The sequence below is a fragment of the Haliotis asinina genome, chromosome 11 (assembly GCF_037392515.1).
Source record: "Haliotis asinina isolate JCU_RB_2024 chromosome 11, JCU_Hal_asi_v2, whole genome shotgun sequence".
In the NCBI taxonomy this organism is placed as follows: Eukaryota; Metazoa; Mollusca; class Gastropoda; order Lepetellida; family Haliotidae; genus Haliotis; species Haliotis asinina.
This window is the reverse complement of record NC_090290.1, coordinates 41,475,918-41,497,015: the sequence shown is the minus strand read 5'-3', so window position 1 is coordinate 41,497,015 and position 21,098 is coordinate 41,475,918. Positions and strand designations below refer to the sequence as shown.

The window sequence follows — 21,098 nt, the reverse complement described above, 5'->3', positions numbered from 1 at the left end:
CATGGTTAATGTTGGACCTACACAACTCAAGTGTGTATGCTCACATGGTGAATTAAACGGCTTGTGGTTGCACATGCTCAATACTGTTTAAAAAGGACTCAGGATATTCAATAAACATATGCCATAACCAGTGACATTTTATAACCAGAGATACATTTTATATTGTACTAAGTTTTATCGCATCACATGGCCATAGACATTGTAAGATGACTAGCAAAAATATTCTTCTGTCCATCACGTCGTTTACCATGAACAGTGAAACTCATTACCATCCCATCAAATTGCTTCTAAGCACACCCTGGGATGGTGGGTAGTCACGTGGTTACAGCGTTCGCTCATCAATCTCACGTTCCGAGTTCGGCAAAATATAACACTGAGAAGTGTGTCATTTTCAATATTGTATTGAGCACAACAAAGGCAAAAATATACAGATTCACAAAGGAGGTTTCATAAACAATGCAAATGAGTCAAATCTACAGTAATGGGTCACACATATAATGTCAACTCACCGAAGTCTTGATGTGAGAGAGAAAGAGATATGCAGAATGTAAGACGGCGAGCGGTCAGGCAGCGGTCATGTAGATCAGGAGTTGACGTATATTGATGATATATACTCCAGTAATCTGTGTGTATTTCCTCGTCCGACAACACGGCAACTAGCCTTTATATAATATACATTCAGTCATTTCCTGAAAGTTCGACCTCATACGACCATCGCCACTAACGTGGAATACTCTAGAAGTCTCCCGGAAGTATGCAAGTAATCAACACATAAAGACCAAGGGGAGGTAACTCTAAAGCACTTCCTTCAAGGCCTGCCGATAAATGAACATTTATGATACGAAATGTGACCCATTATAATCATTATTCAAAACAATAAACGTTGTGACCCAGTAATAATTATTACTTAATTAATAATACAATTTACAGAACATACACACAGGAAATGTGTCTCTACACATTTTAGAGACACACGCTGGTTTTAATTTTTGATACAAGCTGTTTTTAGTATCCTTCGTCATCAGATTTTAAAACCTGTTATTTATCGTATTTTTTTTTTATTTCGAGTCACGGAATGGCTGATATACTGCTCTAAACTCATTCAACCCATACCCGAACTAAACGTCCAATGACAAAGTGCTAGCGCTCAACTATCCCCAAAACGACCCTTAAAGGCACAATGTTACACATTTTCGATAATATTTCGGTCTATGCTACATATACCAAAAAGCGTACTGATTTTACAGGACTGATAAAATATATATATGTCTTACTACAGCTTACGACTTACCTGAAATTTTCTTTGAAATACATTACTTTGTAGCTTCCAAGAGGGTTGATAGCTAGTATTATTTTGAGAAGTGCATTATGTATTTGTAGAGAAGTGTGGTGTGACATAGAGCCTTTGACATCCTGAAAACGTTTAATCTGTCTGTGCCCGTATCTGCTGCGCAAGTCCAAAGAAACTTCATCCGATAAAGAAACATTTACCCAATCGCTGCCGCACTTGATACCGACGACATCTTGTGGCAGTGTGACGGTTCCTCCAATCGTCCGATAACACGTGGACGTGCCACACTGTGAAGCTCCTTGACAGTTTGAGTGGCACTTGAGCTTTGAGCTTTTGTATATACAGCCTTTCCCGACGCCGCATGTCAAAGTCTGTATACAAACCATTGCACATTTATTCGTCCTAAGATCAATCAAATACAATTTATGCCTTCAAAACCATAGAACTAGCGCAACTAGGAAACGTATGTCAATAAAATGTAGGATAGATACTTAACTGACTTTTCCTGAAATATTGGCCTTTCAGCAACTCTTGATACAAAAGACTCATTTTTTAAAAAGGGGCACCATGTTATATGGCCGGATACCTCAACTGGGTAAATCGACTCCGAACACAAAAATGTAAATCCTACCACCTTTTACTGTACTATTTGACTCAGATTTATTGGTATTCATTAGTACATGGGGTACTACTTCATACCAATGAACTTTTCTTAAGAACATCAATAAACATAAGCTCTATCGTAATCATTCTCACATCTATAGCTTTCTTCCTGGAAATACAGAAATGCCCTTTAGTGATAATGGCTTTGCTACTGTTACTAACTCATAGGTAAAGCGAATCAATAAGTATCTTAATCGCCACGGTGCAGCGAGGGTTCCAATACACCAATACGAATTTATAGTCTCATTGATTGTGTTAAGACCTAGCACGGTTGAAGCTGACTTTGCGCGACATGCCCGTCAGTGTTAACTGTGTGTCTGGCATGAACGTCAATATTATGTTATGTTCTGACGGATGGGATATACATGGAAAGCTGTCAGTTGAAAGGGTGTTTTAAGATACTTCAGAAAATATTATAACGTGGATAAATTGAACTGGAGGTTAGTTTAAGGAGGACCAACTGTGACAACTTGCTTGTGGCAGATGTAAAAGGTGATTAAGAGAAAAAAGTTTTAGAGTTCTGCTGGTGCAGATTGATATGTCACTAGCAGCACGCTGATTGTGTGGCTCTGTGTTCTTTGGTGCAGGACTATTTTGGTGAACAGTTTCGAAGGACGAATAGTACCATACAACAATCTTCCTGAAGAAGGAACAAGAGTACAGGTTTAGATCTTCAAAAGATCGAGATATCGCGATGCAGTTGGACACATCGTTATTAATTCACTGCTACAAGTGCGGGACACCCTAGGCAGACGATTCGGTGATGTTTTCGACGGATCTATGAGAAAGCTAGTCTGATGTGTAATTTTTATCCACAATTGTCTCAGGACCCTAAACCGTGATATTCATGATAAGGACATGGAAGGCGTTTTTCAAATATTTACTAGTTTAGCTTTCACAAATTTCTTGCCAAAGGATCTCCCGACTTCCCTAATTGTTCCTAGTAAATCGTATTGCGCCAAGGATTGTGTTTTAGACCCTAACTGTCAGTCCTTCTTTTATGTTACCAATGAACACAACAAACTTTGCTATCACATGTCACAGGTGTTAACAAGCACAACGGGACTGATTGCTCAAGATGACGTTGGTTATTACTACGTCCACAAAGGTGAGAGATTACAGTCTGTTCATAAATGTTCATAAATGGGTTTTAGTTTTACGCCCCACTCAGCAATATTCCAGCTATATAGCGATGTTCATATATAATTGTTATAATGCTGATTGTATGTCATATTTTATGAAGTGTCCAGTGTCAAATACACTACTGTATAAAACAGTCCTTTTACCTGCCAACAGAAATGATAATATCAATAGTGGTTGTAAACCAAAAATCGCTGTGTTCTGTAATCTGATTGGTTGAGAAATATGATCAAATGGTATTAGATTTCCGGAACCCGCAAGACTATTCGCTGCGTATTGAAAGGTAGAAACCTCGCAAACAAGTGTTTGTTGTGGCATCAACAGTGGTGACGTCATTCAAAGCATATTGTGACGTACAGTTAGAATGACGTGACAAATGAGTAACTCCAGATGCTACAATGGTAACCAGCTGAAACGGCCAGCTGATGACACTTCACTGAAGTACTCGCACTCGATATAAACGAGTGCAGACAGTAAAATCCTTTGGTTTACTTTTTTGTTTACAATATCGATAAACAATATGTGTTGGCCAATTTCCGGGTGTTACTCTGTATTTGAAGCACGGGAATATTTCATTTGACACCTGCGGCTGACGCCGTCGGTTCCAAATTCATTCCCGTTTATCAATGCATGACGTTTATCTCCTAATTACACAATGATCCTTAGAAAGTGGTTAAATGTAGCTTATGTTATTTTTCGGAATAAACAGATAAGATGAGTAGTTCACTAAAACAAGGCGAGTACAAACAAAATCATCGAAATACTGTTGTAATAAAAAAAGTTCATCAGCTTCACCCGAGACGATTCGGATTAGAATTGGTGGTCTTCAGTTACCCATGCTTGTTGTACATTGGATCCCCATTGCTCTCGATGCCCTTGGTTTGGTACCTCCTGACCTCTTGACGCAGATCAGGAGAGTGTCCAGGTCCTCCACCGGAGCAGAGCTGGGTAATACAGAAGGGTAATACAGAAGGCTGTAGTGTTGGGGAAAGTTCTTGGTGGGTTCGACTAGGTGGTGTTTCCTGTGAGAAGTCCAATTCGCTGTCTTGACTTGTAGAGGCGGTGAGGGCCCTGAGCTGATTATGAGCCTTACCGACCTGACTGTGCTAGGATCAGCCAAACCCTCTCTGCTGCATATTTATCTATTCTGTAAAACAAAATAAATTAGCTGTAGTAATGAGGAGGGACTAAATCAGCTTACATTATTTTCTGGTTAGTTTTGCTACACAACCGTTTCGGGACAAAAAATATTTAATGTTTTTGAAAGTCATAATGGAATCACGTTTTTGTAACAATACGTCGGTGTCATATTGAGAGCGAGGGATTAGTTTCTATACCGTTTTAATCACTATTCCAGCAGTATCCAGAGTGACACCCAACATGAACTTTAGACAACCAAGTAGGGAATCGAATCCGGATTATCGATCGCCGTGACGAGCAAAGGGTCTAAACTACCCTACAATATTCTATTCTAGCAATATTACGGCGGGAACACCAAAAATGGACTTCACATTTCTAACCCTATTAGAAAATTGAACCCGAGTCTCCCAGTTACCCAGTTCGATGTTCATGCTGTTGATCTTTGAATTGTGAGACCCAGACTCGACTGCTTACAGACCAGGCCATATAGCTGGAATATTGTTAGTGCGACGTAAAATTAAACTCACTCACTCACCATATAGAACAGGCTGTCTACTCTGTACATCCGTTTGATTTATGAATGTCATGTACGCACACGAAATCAGAATTAGGCTCTAAGGTGCTCTTGATGTACACTCCACGGTCGACAGTAGCACGTTGTATCACTTCAATTCACAGGGACTAGCCATCTGTGTTGACCTTTGTGCAGTACGTATTCCCGTCTTGCATTCACAACGGAAAGACAAAAATGACTGCCTAACACCCGAAAACAAAGCCTTTGGGAACCTACGCCATTGATATACCAATATGGCACCCAGCTCTTGCACATATGCTCGTGTGTATATTTATATTACGATGTACAGTTACAAAATGCGAAAGTCGCGATTACTGCAGTTATTTATACACACATACAGCAATTACAAACAGGATGTCATAGAAACAACGTAGAACTTGAAAGTAATTTGACATTTTTCATCATACTGCGACGTCACATAGTTTGCTTTGAGAATACAATATCATGTTCAGGAGTTGTTAGGTTGGAGTCAATATTCGCCAACGCTGCACTGAACATCTTCATTTTCTTTCGAACATATTAAATGTTTGTACGCTGTTCATGCTTCGATGGCTGTCATTATACCACGGTTTCAGTGCAGACAGGTTATATGTTTTAAAACCGGTTAAAATTAGTAATTATCCCCCGCAAGAACGAAGAAACAGGTTTCCGTGCGTTTGCACACTTTGTCCGAAGCATATCTCTTAAACCATTTGTGGTAGCTTAACCAAACTTGGTACACATGTTAAGCATAAACCTTTAGGTGTGCCTCTAATGGGTTAGACCCAGATACAAATTTAATTTTTGCTGTTTCCATGACAAGAAGTTTGACTTTGAAATTGGAGGTTGTGCTCTTTTCCGGAGCAGAATTTGAAAACCGTTTACTATTTTTTAACAAACGTACCATATACGTCTGGTGGTATAGTGGTGCCTTTTGGTAGGTTTGGATTTCTGAATAAATTATGTTTTTCGTTTCCATGGCAACAAGTTCGATCGCGACTAAATTTGGGGGTAGTGTTCTTTTCGGGAACAGAACTGTAAAACCTTACATTACTCTCCATCCACTCTGTCATATGTACACCAAAACAATGACATATTGTAATAATAACTATTAGACATATTGCTGAAGTATGTTTTGTCGTCGCTGTGGATATTGATGACTTTGTCTCCTTGTCATGTTCGATTTTAAAATTCTATTTTGATAAAAAATACAAGTGACCGAGGTCTACACTGTGAGTACTGTATGGTTGTATCTAACATGGATGTCTGTAAATTCCATCCCAAGTCAGATATAATAGTTATAGAATCGTTTTGTTTTCTGTTGGGGTTTTTGTTTGCTTGTTCCCATTGCTGTTTAACGCCTCATTGGGGACGGTCAGTAAACAATCGAACAGGGTCAAACAATCCAGTGATCATCAGCATGAGCTTCGATCCTCACAACTGACATACTATGACATTTGTCATCCAAGCCATCGAGTCTGACCACCCGATCCCGTTAGTCGTATCTTACGACAAACATTGATTACTGAAGATCAATTCGAACCCGGATCTTCACTAGTAAGGTATTACATCGATTTCATAACACAATAGTATTATCACTAAGTTAAGAGAACGTTTACATGAGACTCTTATCAGGACGAGTGACTTGCCGACATGACTTTGGAGAATATTATAATATTATAATTATATTATAATATTTGTTTTATAAACATAAATAATTCAGGCGTCACATTTAAGAACTGGATATTTGTTGGTTAATCAGCGCAAAAATCATTCTCGTACTGCTACCGTGCGAATCCGAACCAATCTTTATGGACCATTGAATTTCATATCCCATGCTTCACATAATAAGCTATTGCGTTCTACAGTTGTTTGCGGAACAGAAACATGTAAATTATTCACTGTTAAAAACACACCTTAAAATGAGTCAAACAAAATGTATGTTTGAGGTATTGTCTTCCAGGTATTATTATGGCTACGATTTGAAAAATCCAATACGTCGTGAAAAGATAATCAATGGATGCATAACATTAAATTTCTGTGAACAGATCCCCTCATTATCAGGACAAACGTTTCATGTCTCTCATATCAAACATTAATGTTGTATTGTACGAGTCCTTGCAACGCAATAGTAAGAATTCCAAGCATTCGTGCTATGAAGTGCAACAGACTGGAAGTGTCTAATATATACTTTAGCACTGATATTCCTAAATTCAGTCTATGTGATATTTAATGATACGGAGTATTTATTCAACGCTGATGAAAAAGGCTGGCACCTTGATCCATGGGGTTTGTGTTAGTGTTTTTGTTGCCACTAGTTACATATCGTACTCGTTAGGAGTAGTCACTTGGTCCAGGCTTTCGCTCATCATGCCGAACCCGAGTTCCCCCTCCGTGATATTGCTTGTACATAACTAATAACGGCGTAAAATCAACCTCACTCACTCGGATATCTTCTTGGCAGTTTGTTAAAAGTTAAAAAAATGGTTATTTACCATCCTCGACGTCCTACTTTATAACAAAATGCGTTACATGTGGGGATAAAATTCAGACATGATGTAGGTTAAAGCGATGGTGTAAATCCAACTTGGGTAAATTGCATTTACCAGAGGTACAGTAAGTCCACATGGTTCATGTTATGGTGAGATACCTATCACCTGTTTTTATACTCTGTTGTCTTCGTATTATAATACCTTGGTCACTAGTATGGTGATCTACCTTCAGTTGTTGGTGATCTATGTCCTGTTTTTATAATATGTATTGTCCAAATTGTGCTGTTAGTTTTAACTTCCTATGCTAGCTTTAAATTCGTACTTTGACGACGGGTTTTATAATATATACATAATATTATTCTTTATAATCATGTTTGTTGTCGTCACGATATGGCTGAAATCTTGCCGATGTGACGTTAAATTATAACGCACTCACTCGTATATATAGTAGTTTTATATTTACATTCTAGGTTTACGTACCATTTGTGATACTCTTTACAGTCCTTCAATGAATAACAACAGTTATTATATTGTTTCTGAAACACTTTTCTCGTCATTATTCGGCCGAAATATTGCCGAGGGTATGTTAAGTTTTGACTCAGTAACTCATTGCACACTCATGGGGAATCGAACCATGGGCTTCTGTATGACGTCACAAACAGACGCTTTAACCACGGGCTTACCCCTACCGCCCAACAACTGTCCGACAGCTGGCGAGTGAATGAGCTAAATTTGAGGATGCTGTGATTACTACTGCAACTGAATGCATGCCAATGTCTCGCATTAATATGGGATGCAAGCCAGGGAAAAAAATATTTGTTCCGCCAATGTCTTAGGGGCGAGATGACGTTTAAACATCAATACATAACATATATCGATTTCTGTTGCATTATTATCATATATAGTTTCCATGCTAAGAAATTATATTTGCACCATCACTATTTTTTTCTGTGTATGTAATGACGGTTAATCGGCTTTAACCTGAAGAAATATTTATGGTGCACAGTGACAATCGATAGATAGAAACACCTATCAGCGTCATTACAGTTGTGAGGATCTTGAACATATATGGCGCTGGTCACGAAGTGAGGGTTGGATTTAAAAATCTCAGCACAAAAACACAGTCCAGCTGACCGACTTTGCAGAATGTTGATTTGGCCATTGAATAACATACTAAGCAGGTGTGATCTAAGCGTGATAGATATCCTCACCAATGTAGACTGACACATAGTCCCTGGAATGAAAATGTTACAGAAAAAAAGGTTATTAATTAATACGAAATATAATAAAAAAAGAGCCCAGAGACGTTCTCCATTTTCAGCCTGAAGCAGTGGTAATCTAGACTTGCAACACAATCTAGACTTGCACGGACTACATTGGGTACATTTGTTGTATGGCAGACTATCACCAATGGCGTCCGCGAATGAGTGCATTACGATTCATCAATTTTCAGTGAATGGCGGTTGGTCCGAGTGGTCAGTGACATCAGCTGGTACATGTACATTGTCCTGTGGAGGTGGTCAGCAGACAGTTATTCGGGACAGGACCTGCAGTAACCCGCTCCCAGGCCATGGTGGAACCCCGTGTCCCGGGCTGTCAACAGATAGTCAGACACAGGCATGTAACACTGTGGCTTGTGCAGGTAGGTAGGAGTGATGGAGAGTGGGGAGCGAATCAGTCATTACAAATGTATCGTCACGTCGGTCAGCCATTTCATGACGTGAAAAAAAAATTATCAAAAAAATACCCAAAAGCTGTTGACGGTGAACGGTAAACCTACAGGCGTATCACAGACAGAGATGAAAAAGTAGCGTGTAATTTAAAACTTATACTTTAGTGCAACAAAAGTGAAAAACGGACTGTACAGTGGAAGCTGTCTAAAATGCCAGATTGGGCAGATGCCGCTTTTGACAGCTTCCCCTGTATATCACCAGCAACTCATGACAGATCACTATAGCAGGGACCATGAGGACTTTTGCTACGTGCATGAACCATACCCGGATTTACATCATCCCGTCAGCCGTTGGGGGCAATTGCTTTAAACCAGCGCTGTTTATGTGAGATAAATGTGACTTCTGCGCTCTTTGAAATTATCCTTTCTCAGTAAAGTACAAATTATAGTACCTTCCGGGTTGAATCCTGTCCGGGATAATCTCGTCAGGACTCCAATCGTAAGCACACGAAGTTAGCCATCAAACCCACTCAGCCATCGAGGTGGTGTGAAAACTGTTTTCGTGTAATTAGGGGTCATTTTATAAATGGACATTTGTTACAATTATAGTTCTTACCACCAACTACAAATGGCAATTTTATAAGGTTAACAATCTTATGTAACCTTATCAAAAGAGTATAATAAACGGTATTCACCGTTTGTGTGTTTATATTTTGAGTGGGTGACTTTAGTTTAACTCCGCTTTTAGCAATATTCCCGCAATATCACGGCGGGGAGACCTGAAACGAGATTTACACATTTTATCCATGTGAGGAATCAAACCCAGGTCTTCAGCGTGACGACCGAACGCTTTCACGTCTAGGCCTCTGGTGGTTTTGGATTCACCTCAGATGGATCCACATCAGCTCAGAATGAGTAAAAGGCCAGTTGTACACTTTTAGAACATTATTTAAGACGAGTAATAACTGAGTGAGTGAGTTCCATCAGTACCATGATAATAAAATTGTGGAGAAGCAAAGTAACGAACGTTCCACCCGTTGTGTATCCTCTCAAGAGCCTCTTGGAGAAACCTGTGTAGATCCGGGTTAGAACTGGTCCTCAGTAACCCATGCTTGTCAAAAGATGCACCTAACTAGATCGGATGGTCAGGTTCGCTGACTTGCGTGACACATGTTATCATATGCCAATTGAGTAGATTGTTGATGCCTGATTGTCTGGTCCAGATTCAATTATTTACAGAGCGACGCCATATAGCTGTAACATTGCTGAGTGTGGTGTTAAAAACAACAAAGCAACCAATGAGCCTCATGAGCAAGAAACTGACCGAAGGTGCAAGATTGAGTCGAGTATATACCCACAGACATATGTTCTGTTTGTGTTTGTGGTGCTTTAATGGATCCATCCAACTTTTCTATTATCGTGTGAATGTGAAACCGTATTCCTTGTCTATTAATTTGTCGTAAGTGGAAAATCTTGACTCTGACATTTTTTTAGAAAGCATGCAAATCGTTTATCCTTTGGTCCAAGCAACAAAATTTTAATATACAAAGATCAAAAACATCTCTCCTCGGATATATTTTTCTCTTCAGTTGACGGTGCCTGGGCGACATGGACCGTGACGTCGACTGGACCTTGCTCAGTGACCTGTGGGGGAGGTCAGCAGTCACTCAGTCGGGTTAGGACATGTACCAACCCTTCACCTGCTCATGGCGGTTCACCTTGCCCAGGTTCATCCACAGATAATCCCAGTCAACGATGCAACACCACACCCTGTCCAGGTGAGTTATTATTAAAATTGTAACGAAATTTTTCTTGTTAATCATTATATTCGTTTTGCACTGCAATCACGTTGCCAGTATCGGTCGACTGTATATATGTATGAGAAACTGCCCTTTATGCGATCTTGGTATGCATGAAGAAAGAATATTATTTTTGAAGTAGATTAAGAAGATGAATAAAGAAGTTGCTGAGCTGAAAGTGACGAAACAAATTTTATGGATGATCAATTTCTTTATTTTCACAATAGCTATTGTGAAAATAAAGAAGTTGATCATCCATAAAATCTGTTTCGTCACCTTCAAGAATATGAATATTTAAAGAACCTCACTCTTTAATGTATGTTACTTTGTTGCTATGGCAACTACCACGATGGCAACGCAAAAGTTTGTAAATTGTTGACAGTGTTTGGGCTATGACCTTCCACTTAACTCGACTTGATGCTTGTTAGGTGGGTGCTCGGGTGGATGGCCGTTAAACTCTGTCAAGTTCAAAGCGTTTGTGCATAAACATGTAGAACAATTTGCCTTTAGTCAACGAAACTTTATTTTCTTTTGACAAACTGGAAACTATCAACGTTATTTCCCGGAAACTCGTTTCTCTTCAGTTGACGGCGCCTGGGCGACATGGGCCGTGGCATCCACTGGACCTTGCTCAGTGACCTGTGGGGGAGGGAAGCAGTCACTCAGTCGGGTCCGGACATGTACCAATCCTTCACCTGCTCATGGCGGTACATCTTGCCCAGGTTCATCCACAGATAATCTCAGTCAATCTTGCAATACCACACCCTGCCCAGGTGAGATATAAAAGTCAAGTAGATATTTTCGGTGAATGAGAAACTGTCCTTTATATGATCGAGGTATACATCAATGAGTATGGTTTTACTCCGCTTTTAGTAATATTATGGTGGCGGACAACAAAATGGGCTTTACACATTGGAACCATGTGGGAAATCGAATTCAGGGCCTAGATTTTCTCGAAGAATGTCTTAGGTTAATGTTAATATATAGCACTTATAACCATCTTAGCGCTGAGAGAGCTTTGAAAATCTGTGCCCAGTTCTTCAGTGTGTCGAGCGGACGTTTTGAATATGAGGCTTCCACAAAGCACAGATTTGTTTTGCTGCCACTAAGACAATACTATACTGGTAATTTGTTAACTCTGTTTGAGCCTATGATCTTCCGACATGACCGGATATTTATTTGGCAGTTTGTCATGGTCCAACGCTGATAAGTACAAAACGTTGGCGAATAAGCATGCAAACCATTTTGCCTTCAGTCAGCGAAACTTAATATTCTTTTCTACAAACTGAAAATTTATCAACGTTATCACACTGTTTCTGTTTAGTTGACGGTGCCTGGGCGACATGGACCGTGGCGTCGACTGGACCTTGCTCAGTGACCTGTGGAGGAGGTCAGCAGTCACTCAGTCGGGTCAGGACATGTACGAACCCTTCACCTGCTCATGGCGGTTCACCTTGCCCAGGTTCATCCACAGATAATCCCAGTCAACGATGCAACACCACACCCTGTCCAGGTGAGTTATTATTAAAATTGTAACGAAATTGTTCTTGTTAATCATTATATTCGTTTTGCACTGCAATCACGTTGCCAGTATCGGTCGACTGTATATATGTATGAGAAACTGCCCTTTATGCGATCTTGGTATGCATGAAGAAAGAATATTATTTTTGAAGTAGATTAAGAAGATGAATAAAGAAGTTGCTGAGCTGAAAGTGACGAAACAAATTTTATGGATGATCAACTTCTTTATTTTCACAATAGCTATTGTGAAAATAAAGAAGTTGATCATCCATAAAATCTGTTTCGTCACCTTCAAGAATATGAATATTTAAAGAACCTCACTTTTTAATGTATGTTACTTTGTTGCTATGGCAACTACCACGATGGCAACGCAAAAGTTTGTAAATTGTTGACAGTGTTTGGGCGTATGACCTTCCACTTAACTCGACTTGATGCTTGTTAGGTGGGTGCTCGGGTGGATGGCCGTTAAACTCTGTCAAGTTCAAAGCGTTTGTGCATAAACATGTAGAACAATTTGCCTTTAGTCAACGAAACTTTATTTTCTTTTGACAAACTGGAAACTATCAACGTTATTTCCCGGAAACTCGTTTTTCTTCAGTTGACGGCGCCTGGGCGACATGGGCCGTGGCATCCACTGGACCTTGCTCAGTGACCTGTGGGGGAGGGAAGCAGTCACTCAGTCGGGTCCGGACATGTACCAATCCTTCACCTGCTCATGGCGGTACATCTTGCCCAGGTTCATCCACAGATAATCTCAGTCAATCTTGCAATACCACACCCTGCCCAGGTGAGATATAAAAGTCAAGTAGACATTTTCGGTGAATGAGAAACTGTCCTTTATATGATCGAGGTATACATGAATGAGTATGGTTTTACTCCGCTTTTAGTAATATTATGGTGGCGGACAACAAAATGGGCTTTACACATTGGAACCATGTGGGAAATCGAATTCAGGGCCTAGATTTTCTCGAAGAATGTCTTAGGTTAATGTTAATATATAGCACTTATAACCATCTTAGCGCTGAGAGAGCTTTGAAAATCTGTGCCTAGTTCTTCAGTGTGTCGAGCGGACGTTTTGAATATGAGGCTTCCACAAAGCACAGATTTGTTTTGCTGCCACTAAGACAATACTATACTGGTAATTTGTTAACTCTGTTTGAGCCTATGATCTTCCGACATGACCGGATATTTATTTGGCAGTTTGTCATGGTCCAACGCTGATAAGTACAAAACGTTGGCGAATAAGCATGCAAACCATTTTGCCTTCAGTCAGCGAAACTTAATATTCTTTTCTACAAACTGAAAATTTATCAACGTTATCACACTGTTTCTGTTTAGTTGACGGTGCCTGGGCGACATGGACCGTGGCGTCGACTGGACCTTGCTCAGTGACCTGTGGAGGAGGGCAACAGTCACTCAGTCGGGTCAGGACATGTACGAACCCTTCACCTGCTCATGGCGGTTCATCTTGCCCAGGTTCATCCACAGATAATCTCAGTCAATCTTGCAATACCACACCCTGTCCAGGTGAGTTATTCAATAACTTATTAACATGTCATACGTGTATAAGTTTAATGTAATTTGTACACGAATTATACAAAGTTTACTTCTCGCTGCGAATCTGGTTCGAATGTAACCTCACAGGGTAGAAAATAGTGCACTTGATACATAAAAACTATTACAGTTTTGAGTCGGTGGGATAGCCTTGTGGTTAAAGCCTTTCCTCGTCACATCAAAGACCAGAGTTCGAGTCCCCATATCCGTAAATCCGTCAAGCCCATTTCGGGTGTCCCACGCCATTACATTGCTGGAATATTGGTAAACGCGGCGTAAAACTAAACTCGGTACTCACGATAGAAGGCTACAGAACATCCTGTAACAAACAGGATTTCGTATGGGTATTTAATAGTGTTTATTGACAACTACCCACAGAAACCCCACAAGACTGTGTATCAATAAAGACGTACTTTAGGCTTGACTACCACTATTCGAACTTGGAATTATACATCACTGTCTTCTTCGTTTAAGTAATCAAGCGGAGAATCCTGTCACGCACAGCATCACAACTATATACATGCTTCCAGTGGAGCAATAACTACCAAATTATTTCAGAACAGGAATATTGACTGATTATAGGCCAATTATGATGGATAATGTAGAAACGCATCTGGATTGTAATTCATATCAATATCACAAATATGCAATGGTCATTAAATAGTTTTGTGGAATAGTTTTTTAAACAGTTTTATGTTGCCAAATGTTCTTACACTCAAATAATTGTTGGAAATGGTCTACACCGCCACCCGATCTGGGTGTATATACAGGGTATGCTGTTTGCAAACAGCGGGTGTGATATGTTTTGTGCATGTAATTTGAAACAAATTTTGAAATGACCAGTGCGGCCATTAGAATACGGTCTAGTAATTCCACCAGATATATTTTTATAGCATACACGTGTACTGTGCAGCTTGGAAGTGACCGGAAGTAGTCATCTATAACGATTAGCCGTTCCACTTATCCAATGTATACATGGCGTGGTATCGACATTCGGTATTACCAAAACACATCTACGGCCAAATAGTTGTTTTCCGTGCATCACTAGGCATCATGGATGCTGTCCTGGTACGTCAGCCTGAAAGAAGATGCTTCTTACTCCATGAGCTGAAAAAAAACCCTACCAGCTCTGACTATGCCAGGATAACTCGAACCCTCTCTGCTGAATACTATATTTAATCTGTAAATAAAAAAATAATAACACCTAATCTCCAACCAGTGGTTGCTCAATGCTGCTTCGCGAAGTGTAACTTGAAATAATCAGTGTAGTTGGTTGACGAGATAGGTTTTAAAGTCATGGTGGAATAATTCGGAAGATTAATCTGCAGAGTTGGAACCACAACTTGAAAAAGCCTGCCTGGCTAACTTTGTCCCCATAATCACAGTTCCCTTCACGTGTACCCTAAATTAGCATTGGTTTGTAAACAGCAATAGCCATGAAGAACGGTTTCATTCATGCAGTTGATGGCGGTTGGACCGGCTGGACCACGTCCTCAGAGGATCCCTGTTCTGTGAGCTGTGGAGGAGGGACAAAGACCAGACACGAGGCCAGAAGCTGTACCAGCCCTGTTCCATCTAACGGAGGAGCTACCTGTAGTGGATCGCCCACCAGAGATACAGCAGTGTCTTGTAACACTGCAGTTTGTCCAGGTTCGAGTCACGTTTGAGTATTTGACTAAAAATCCTTTTTCAAAAAACAGCTCTATTTAGTAGGCAATTACGGTGTTGGCAGATTTCAAAGTTTAGTGATTTGACATCGATAGACTAGTCGTCTAAGGCACCCCAATTTATGATTAGTCTACAAGGGTAAATTACCGATGTGCGTGAAAGGTGCACAGTTAATTAGCTTTCTAAAACGGCATTCATCGGGACTGAAGAAATATCCATTTTAGACAACGTACCGGATTGGAGAGCTGATAAATATAAAAGTGAAAAAATGGGACTGAGATTTTATGCCGACTTTAAGGTTTCAGTCAGTCGAGCCCGAAAGATATACTTTGAAAAAGAAATAGTGATATTTCATGAGCTCCTTCAGATTGGATCCTACATATGGAGGAAATTTCCCAAATCAGTGATAAAAATTATGTTCATTACCAATTCCCAATTTTGGCTTGCAGCACACCGTCCAGAATTATCTCAGGTGAACAAATAACGCGTGTTTATGACGGGTGACACCGGTGGATACGGTCACCTATCACCGAACACCTGATATCATAACGATGTCATAATGGTTCCTCAACACATGCTCTGTCATCGTATCGCATGTGACAGTAACTGGATTGTCTGGTTCAGAATCGATTTGTTTACTAATTTTTCGATTTACTAAAATATCAAACAGTTGTGTTGCTGTGGCTGAACATATGCTCAGAAAAAAGTCATAATTATACACATAGCCTAAGTGTCGACCACGTGCGTTGTGCTCAAAACACACACACACACGCACACGCACACGCGCACGCACACACACGCACGCACACGCACGCACACGCACACACACGCACACACACGCACACACACACGCGCACACGCACACACACGCACACGCACACACACACACACACTCCACAAACTACTACAATCTGTAGTCCCAACTAATACATTTGTTTGATTCGAGAACTTTTACATGATAATGTGTGTACTAATACTATATTAGGGCATGGATGGGTAGCCTAGTGGTTGAAGCATTCGCTTGTCACACTAAAGACCCGGGTTCGATTTCCCATAAGGCTACAATGCGTGAAGGACATTTCTGGTGGTCGTGACGTTGCTGGAATATTCCCCAGAGCACCGTATAACCATAGTCAATCACTCATAATAGGTTTTCCAAAATGTAAAGAATTTGACTCATGGAACCATTCATTGCCAACGTTTCGATCCATCCTGTACCGTTAATGCCAACGCGGTCAACACCAATGTCATCCCTATATACCCTCTACAATTTCAGTGACGTGTCCAACAAACAATGGCTACATTCATGAAACCTCTGTCAACGTATGCTACAAGATAACAACGGTTACTCTAAACTGGAACGATGCTCGGTCCTACTGTCAAGGTGAAGGAGGCGATCTCATTGCCCTTCAGACAAGCGCCAAGGAGACATTTATTCGCAAGGCGATATTTGGTAATGACACATTTTCTGCATAATATTACTATTATACCAATGAAAACGTCTCAAGCAACTGCGTACTTGCTGTAAGATGCGATTAAGTGGTTATTCTAGCTGACTACGTTGGCACACCATCGTATCCTATGAACATAGCAGCTCGATGCTTGTGATAACAATCACTGAACTGGTTCATGTTCCGGGTTAAAACTGGTCTCCAGCAGAACCGCTTCTAGTCGTAAAAGGCGTCTAACGGGATCGGGTAGTCGGGCTCGCTGACTCGGTTGACACATGTCATCGTATCCTAGGTGTGTACATCTAAGTTCATTTTGTTTGGTCCAGTCTCGATTATATAGACGTTAAAAGTACGGCAAGGTCATCCAACAGCGTGTCGTGTCCAAAATGAAAATAGTTTTGAACGTATACCATATGTTTCAGTAGAATTTCTGCACTTGTCCAAGTTTTGATGTCCAACGTGAACACTAAATACGAGGGGCGGTGAGGTAGCCCAGTGGTTAAAGCGTTCGTTCGTCACGCCGAAGGCCCGGGTTCGATTTCCAACGTGGTTACCTTGTGGTTAGCCTATTTCAGTGTCCCCCGCTGTTCTATTGCTGTAATATTGCCACAAGGGTCGTAAAATCAAACTTAATTACTGAATACGACAATGTGTCAGCGGATTGTCTTGCCCACCAGTTCGTCGTGTGGTCAGTACCCGAAGGACGTCGTCGAATATCAGGATTTTTTCTAGGCGGCTTTTATTTTATTCTATTTTTTATGAAAAGAATTTTATAATGCAAATTTTGTTATCACAAAATGAGTGATACCGTTTTGAGTATTTTCTTTGTTGCTACATGCAATGACAACTCTCTAGGTGGGTAACCGAAAGTTGGTCTGTATATAATCGAGCCTGGACCATACAATCCAGTGGTTGACATGATGAGCACCGACCTATGCGGTTACGGGATAACCAAAAGTTTTAATTACGTGCTACTGACGTTATATACGTAACTTCATCACTTAACTCTTGCTCGTCTGAAACGACATGCTCAGTTCAGTGAGTCTTTATCATTGATTAAGCTTATCAATGGTTAATGATCTTGGTTTGTTTGTTTGTTTTCTCCCCGATATCAGAATTTATTCTGATTGGCAAAGCACAGATACTTATTTAATACAGTCCCTCAACGCACCCAAGCATCTCACTGGAAAATAAAAATATAGACTTTTGCAATCGTATAATGCTTATTTACATATTTTGTTACATATATTTTAAATTTGAACGAAATCGGCGGAGAAATGAATATATCACATATCATATTTGGGATTACACTTTCTTAGTAAAGTACAAATTGTAGTACTTCCGACCCGTGAAGGTCCCGGGGTAGAATAGACCTTCAGCAACCCATGCTTGCCATATAAGGCGACTATTCTTGTCGTAAGAGGCGACTAATGGGATCGGGTGGTCAGGCTCGCTGACTTGCTTGACACATGTCATCGGTTCCCAATAGCGCAGATCGATGCTCATGTTGTTGACCACAGGTTTGTCTGGTCCAGACTCGATTATGTGAAGACCGCCGTCATATAGCTGGAATATTACTGAGTGCGGCGTAAAACTAAACTCTCTCTCTCTTCGAATCCCGGATGGCATTCAAGCCCTCAAACAGTACTAGAATTTGTACTTTACTAAGAAAGTGTGATCCCAAATATGACATATGTTACATTTGACCACTTCCTAAATGATATTGTGTAATCGAAGAAATGAACAGTTTAGAAAATTCTACATCAGTCCGGTATCATTTTGTGTTCTTCATACGTCATTATATTAATCAACTATTCGTATTTGTTTGTAGACATCATCGGACATTCTGATGTAGACTACTTCATAGGAGGACAACAAACATCAACTCTTGGCTCGTGGAAGTGGGTAGATGGAACTTCAATCTCTGGGTTTTCAATGTCTGTTTCTTCCAAAATGTGTTTGGAAATCGACAAAGACATCTTGGATGATGACTCTTGTAATAACGTACAGCGGTTTGTGTGTGAAATTATACTGACGTAAAGGGAAACTAACATAAAACAAGCCCTTCCTACCAAATGCGTAAAGAAGACAAAACATTTTATTTAAACAGTACACATTTCTCTTCCTTGTAATGAGACTGTCCACTGTACGAGTCCGATTATGGCAAAAGCATGTTTTTATAACTCACTGCCAATTATTGGTGATCCTGACCAGGCCGTGAGGACCTTCAAAAACACATGCAAAGGCACGTGAATATTGTCCAGAATTCCGTAGATTGGTGGGTCGAGACTCGACTGGCTGGAATAATGCTGTGAGCGGCGTAAAACAACAACCATTCAGCCAATGAATATTGTCCTTAAGTAAAACACTTGGAAACATGTCGTACGAGTTACAATGGTTACCAGCCGGTTGGGAAGCCTAGTGGTTAAAGCGCTCGCTCGTCAAGCCGAAGACCCGTGTTCGATTCAGTAAACCATGTTTGTCGTAGATTACGACGGGACCAGGTGGTCAGGCTCCCTGACTTGGTTGACACGTCGTTGGTTCCCAGTTGCGCGGATCAATGCTCATGCTGTTGATCAAAGATCAAGAATCGACTATTTACAGGCCGCCGCCATATAGCTGGAATATAGCTGAGTGCTGCGTAAACTTAAACTAACTCAGTCACTCACTTAAATATTGAGTCAGCTGTCCGACTATTGGCAGTTTCAATCTCACATGATGAAATGGACTCAAAAAATGTTTGAAAAATATCTACTGTAAATAATTAAATTAAAGCGAGTAATTATATTAGTTCGCAAAATGCGTTTGTACTCTTAACACATCATCATGACACATTTATGACGTGGAGCATTTAAAACTAGACCCTCACACTCGCATCACGTTCGTGACGAAATATTTTCATGATTTACAGTATATGATTGCTGTGAATAATATATAGTATACACATGTATATATTCAAAAGACCCAAAGACGTTATACACTCTAAATATGGTTCATCGGTGGTCTGTCATCTGCAGCACACATTTGTTGAGTTTTGACGAGTTCTCTCGCTTAAACAAAGGCACTCTTTTTTCACAGAGGATGATATTTTTCTTGTTTTTGTAACGTGTTGAACTTTATAGGTAGCTTCGAACTTTCATATCTTTGGTATATGTTCCTTGTTTACCCATCACCAGCTCAACACAATTTACTGAAGACGCACATTCAGTGTTTTCTGAATTTGTTGTCCATATTATGATTGTGCATATTCTACATGAAGATCTTTCTCTCGTGTATGTGTATAACTAAATGCTTGTGGTTTTGTGTTACATTTTGGCTTAAAGTAATTTCTTAAATTAACTTGTAAAGATTGAAACAGCCCATGTTTGAAATTGTATATATTAATGTACATAATAAAAATTTGTAGGGAGGGACCTTGTGTTCATGATGGTCAGATGTGTGTTTGTACAGTACCGCCATGTCGACATGGCGGAAATAAAGCAGATGCGTTAATAAACCTTTCTTCAATCAGTCACTGATGCGACGTGTCATCCATTGATCCACTTCAATGAATGACCTTTTCATGCTTTACCGAGTCTATGCAAAAGAGCCACAACTTCTAACGCAGACAATGTACGCTGACGATAACCCTCTGCTGTTTGCGGAGATACTTTAAGGGGAAGCGCTGTACGTCTTAGCTGCAATGGACGCCACACTCAGCAACATTCCAGCAATACGGCTGTGCCCAATAAATACTCCAGTCTTGACCTCACAATCAAGTGATCAAGATCATGAGCATCATGTTCAGTAATTCAGATACTGTGACATGTGTCACCCGATCCCTATGGTATTAATATGTGTTTAAGAATAACCTTTGAACCAAGGGACACCATAGATGATCCAGTTAGATAGAAGTTGTCCTCAGCAAGCCGTGCGTGTCGTAAGAAGCGACTAACGGGATTAGGGTCAGGGTCGCTGACACGTTTAATCCCAGCCATTGGTCAATGGACCACAGTGTCCCCTGCTAATATAGAAAATCAGCAGCGGTGTTGGTGGTGGGTAGTCGACAAGAATAGGAATAACGGTATTATGAAAAAAAACAACTATGAAGTGAACTATGAAATAAAGCGACATTGGTCAAACACGGCCATGTAAATTGTACCAAACATTTGGAA

General features: G+C 40.3%; 1 protein-coding gene across 1 annotated transcript; it reads left to right on the top strand.

The window, feature by feature from the left end:
• The first annotated feature begins 2,812 nt into the window (after nt 1-2,812).
• On the top strand, nt 2,813-18,984 carry LOC137256584 (coadhesin-like). The gene is made up of 10 exons (XM_067794460.1): nt 2,813-3,062; nt 8,733-8,921; nt 10,541-10,729; nt 11,335-11,523; nt 12,075-12,263; nt 12,870-13,058; nt 13,610-13,798; nt 15,287-15,475; nt 16,770-16,946; nt 18,776-18,984. The coding sequence occupies exons 1-10, from the start codon at nt 2,813-2,815 to the stop codon at nt 18,982-18,984; spliced, it is 1,959 nt and encodes a 652-aa protein (XP_067650561.1).
• The last annotated feature ends 2,114 nt before the right edge of the window (nt 18,985-21,098 follow it).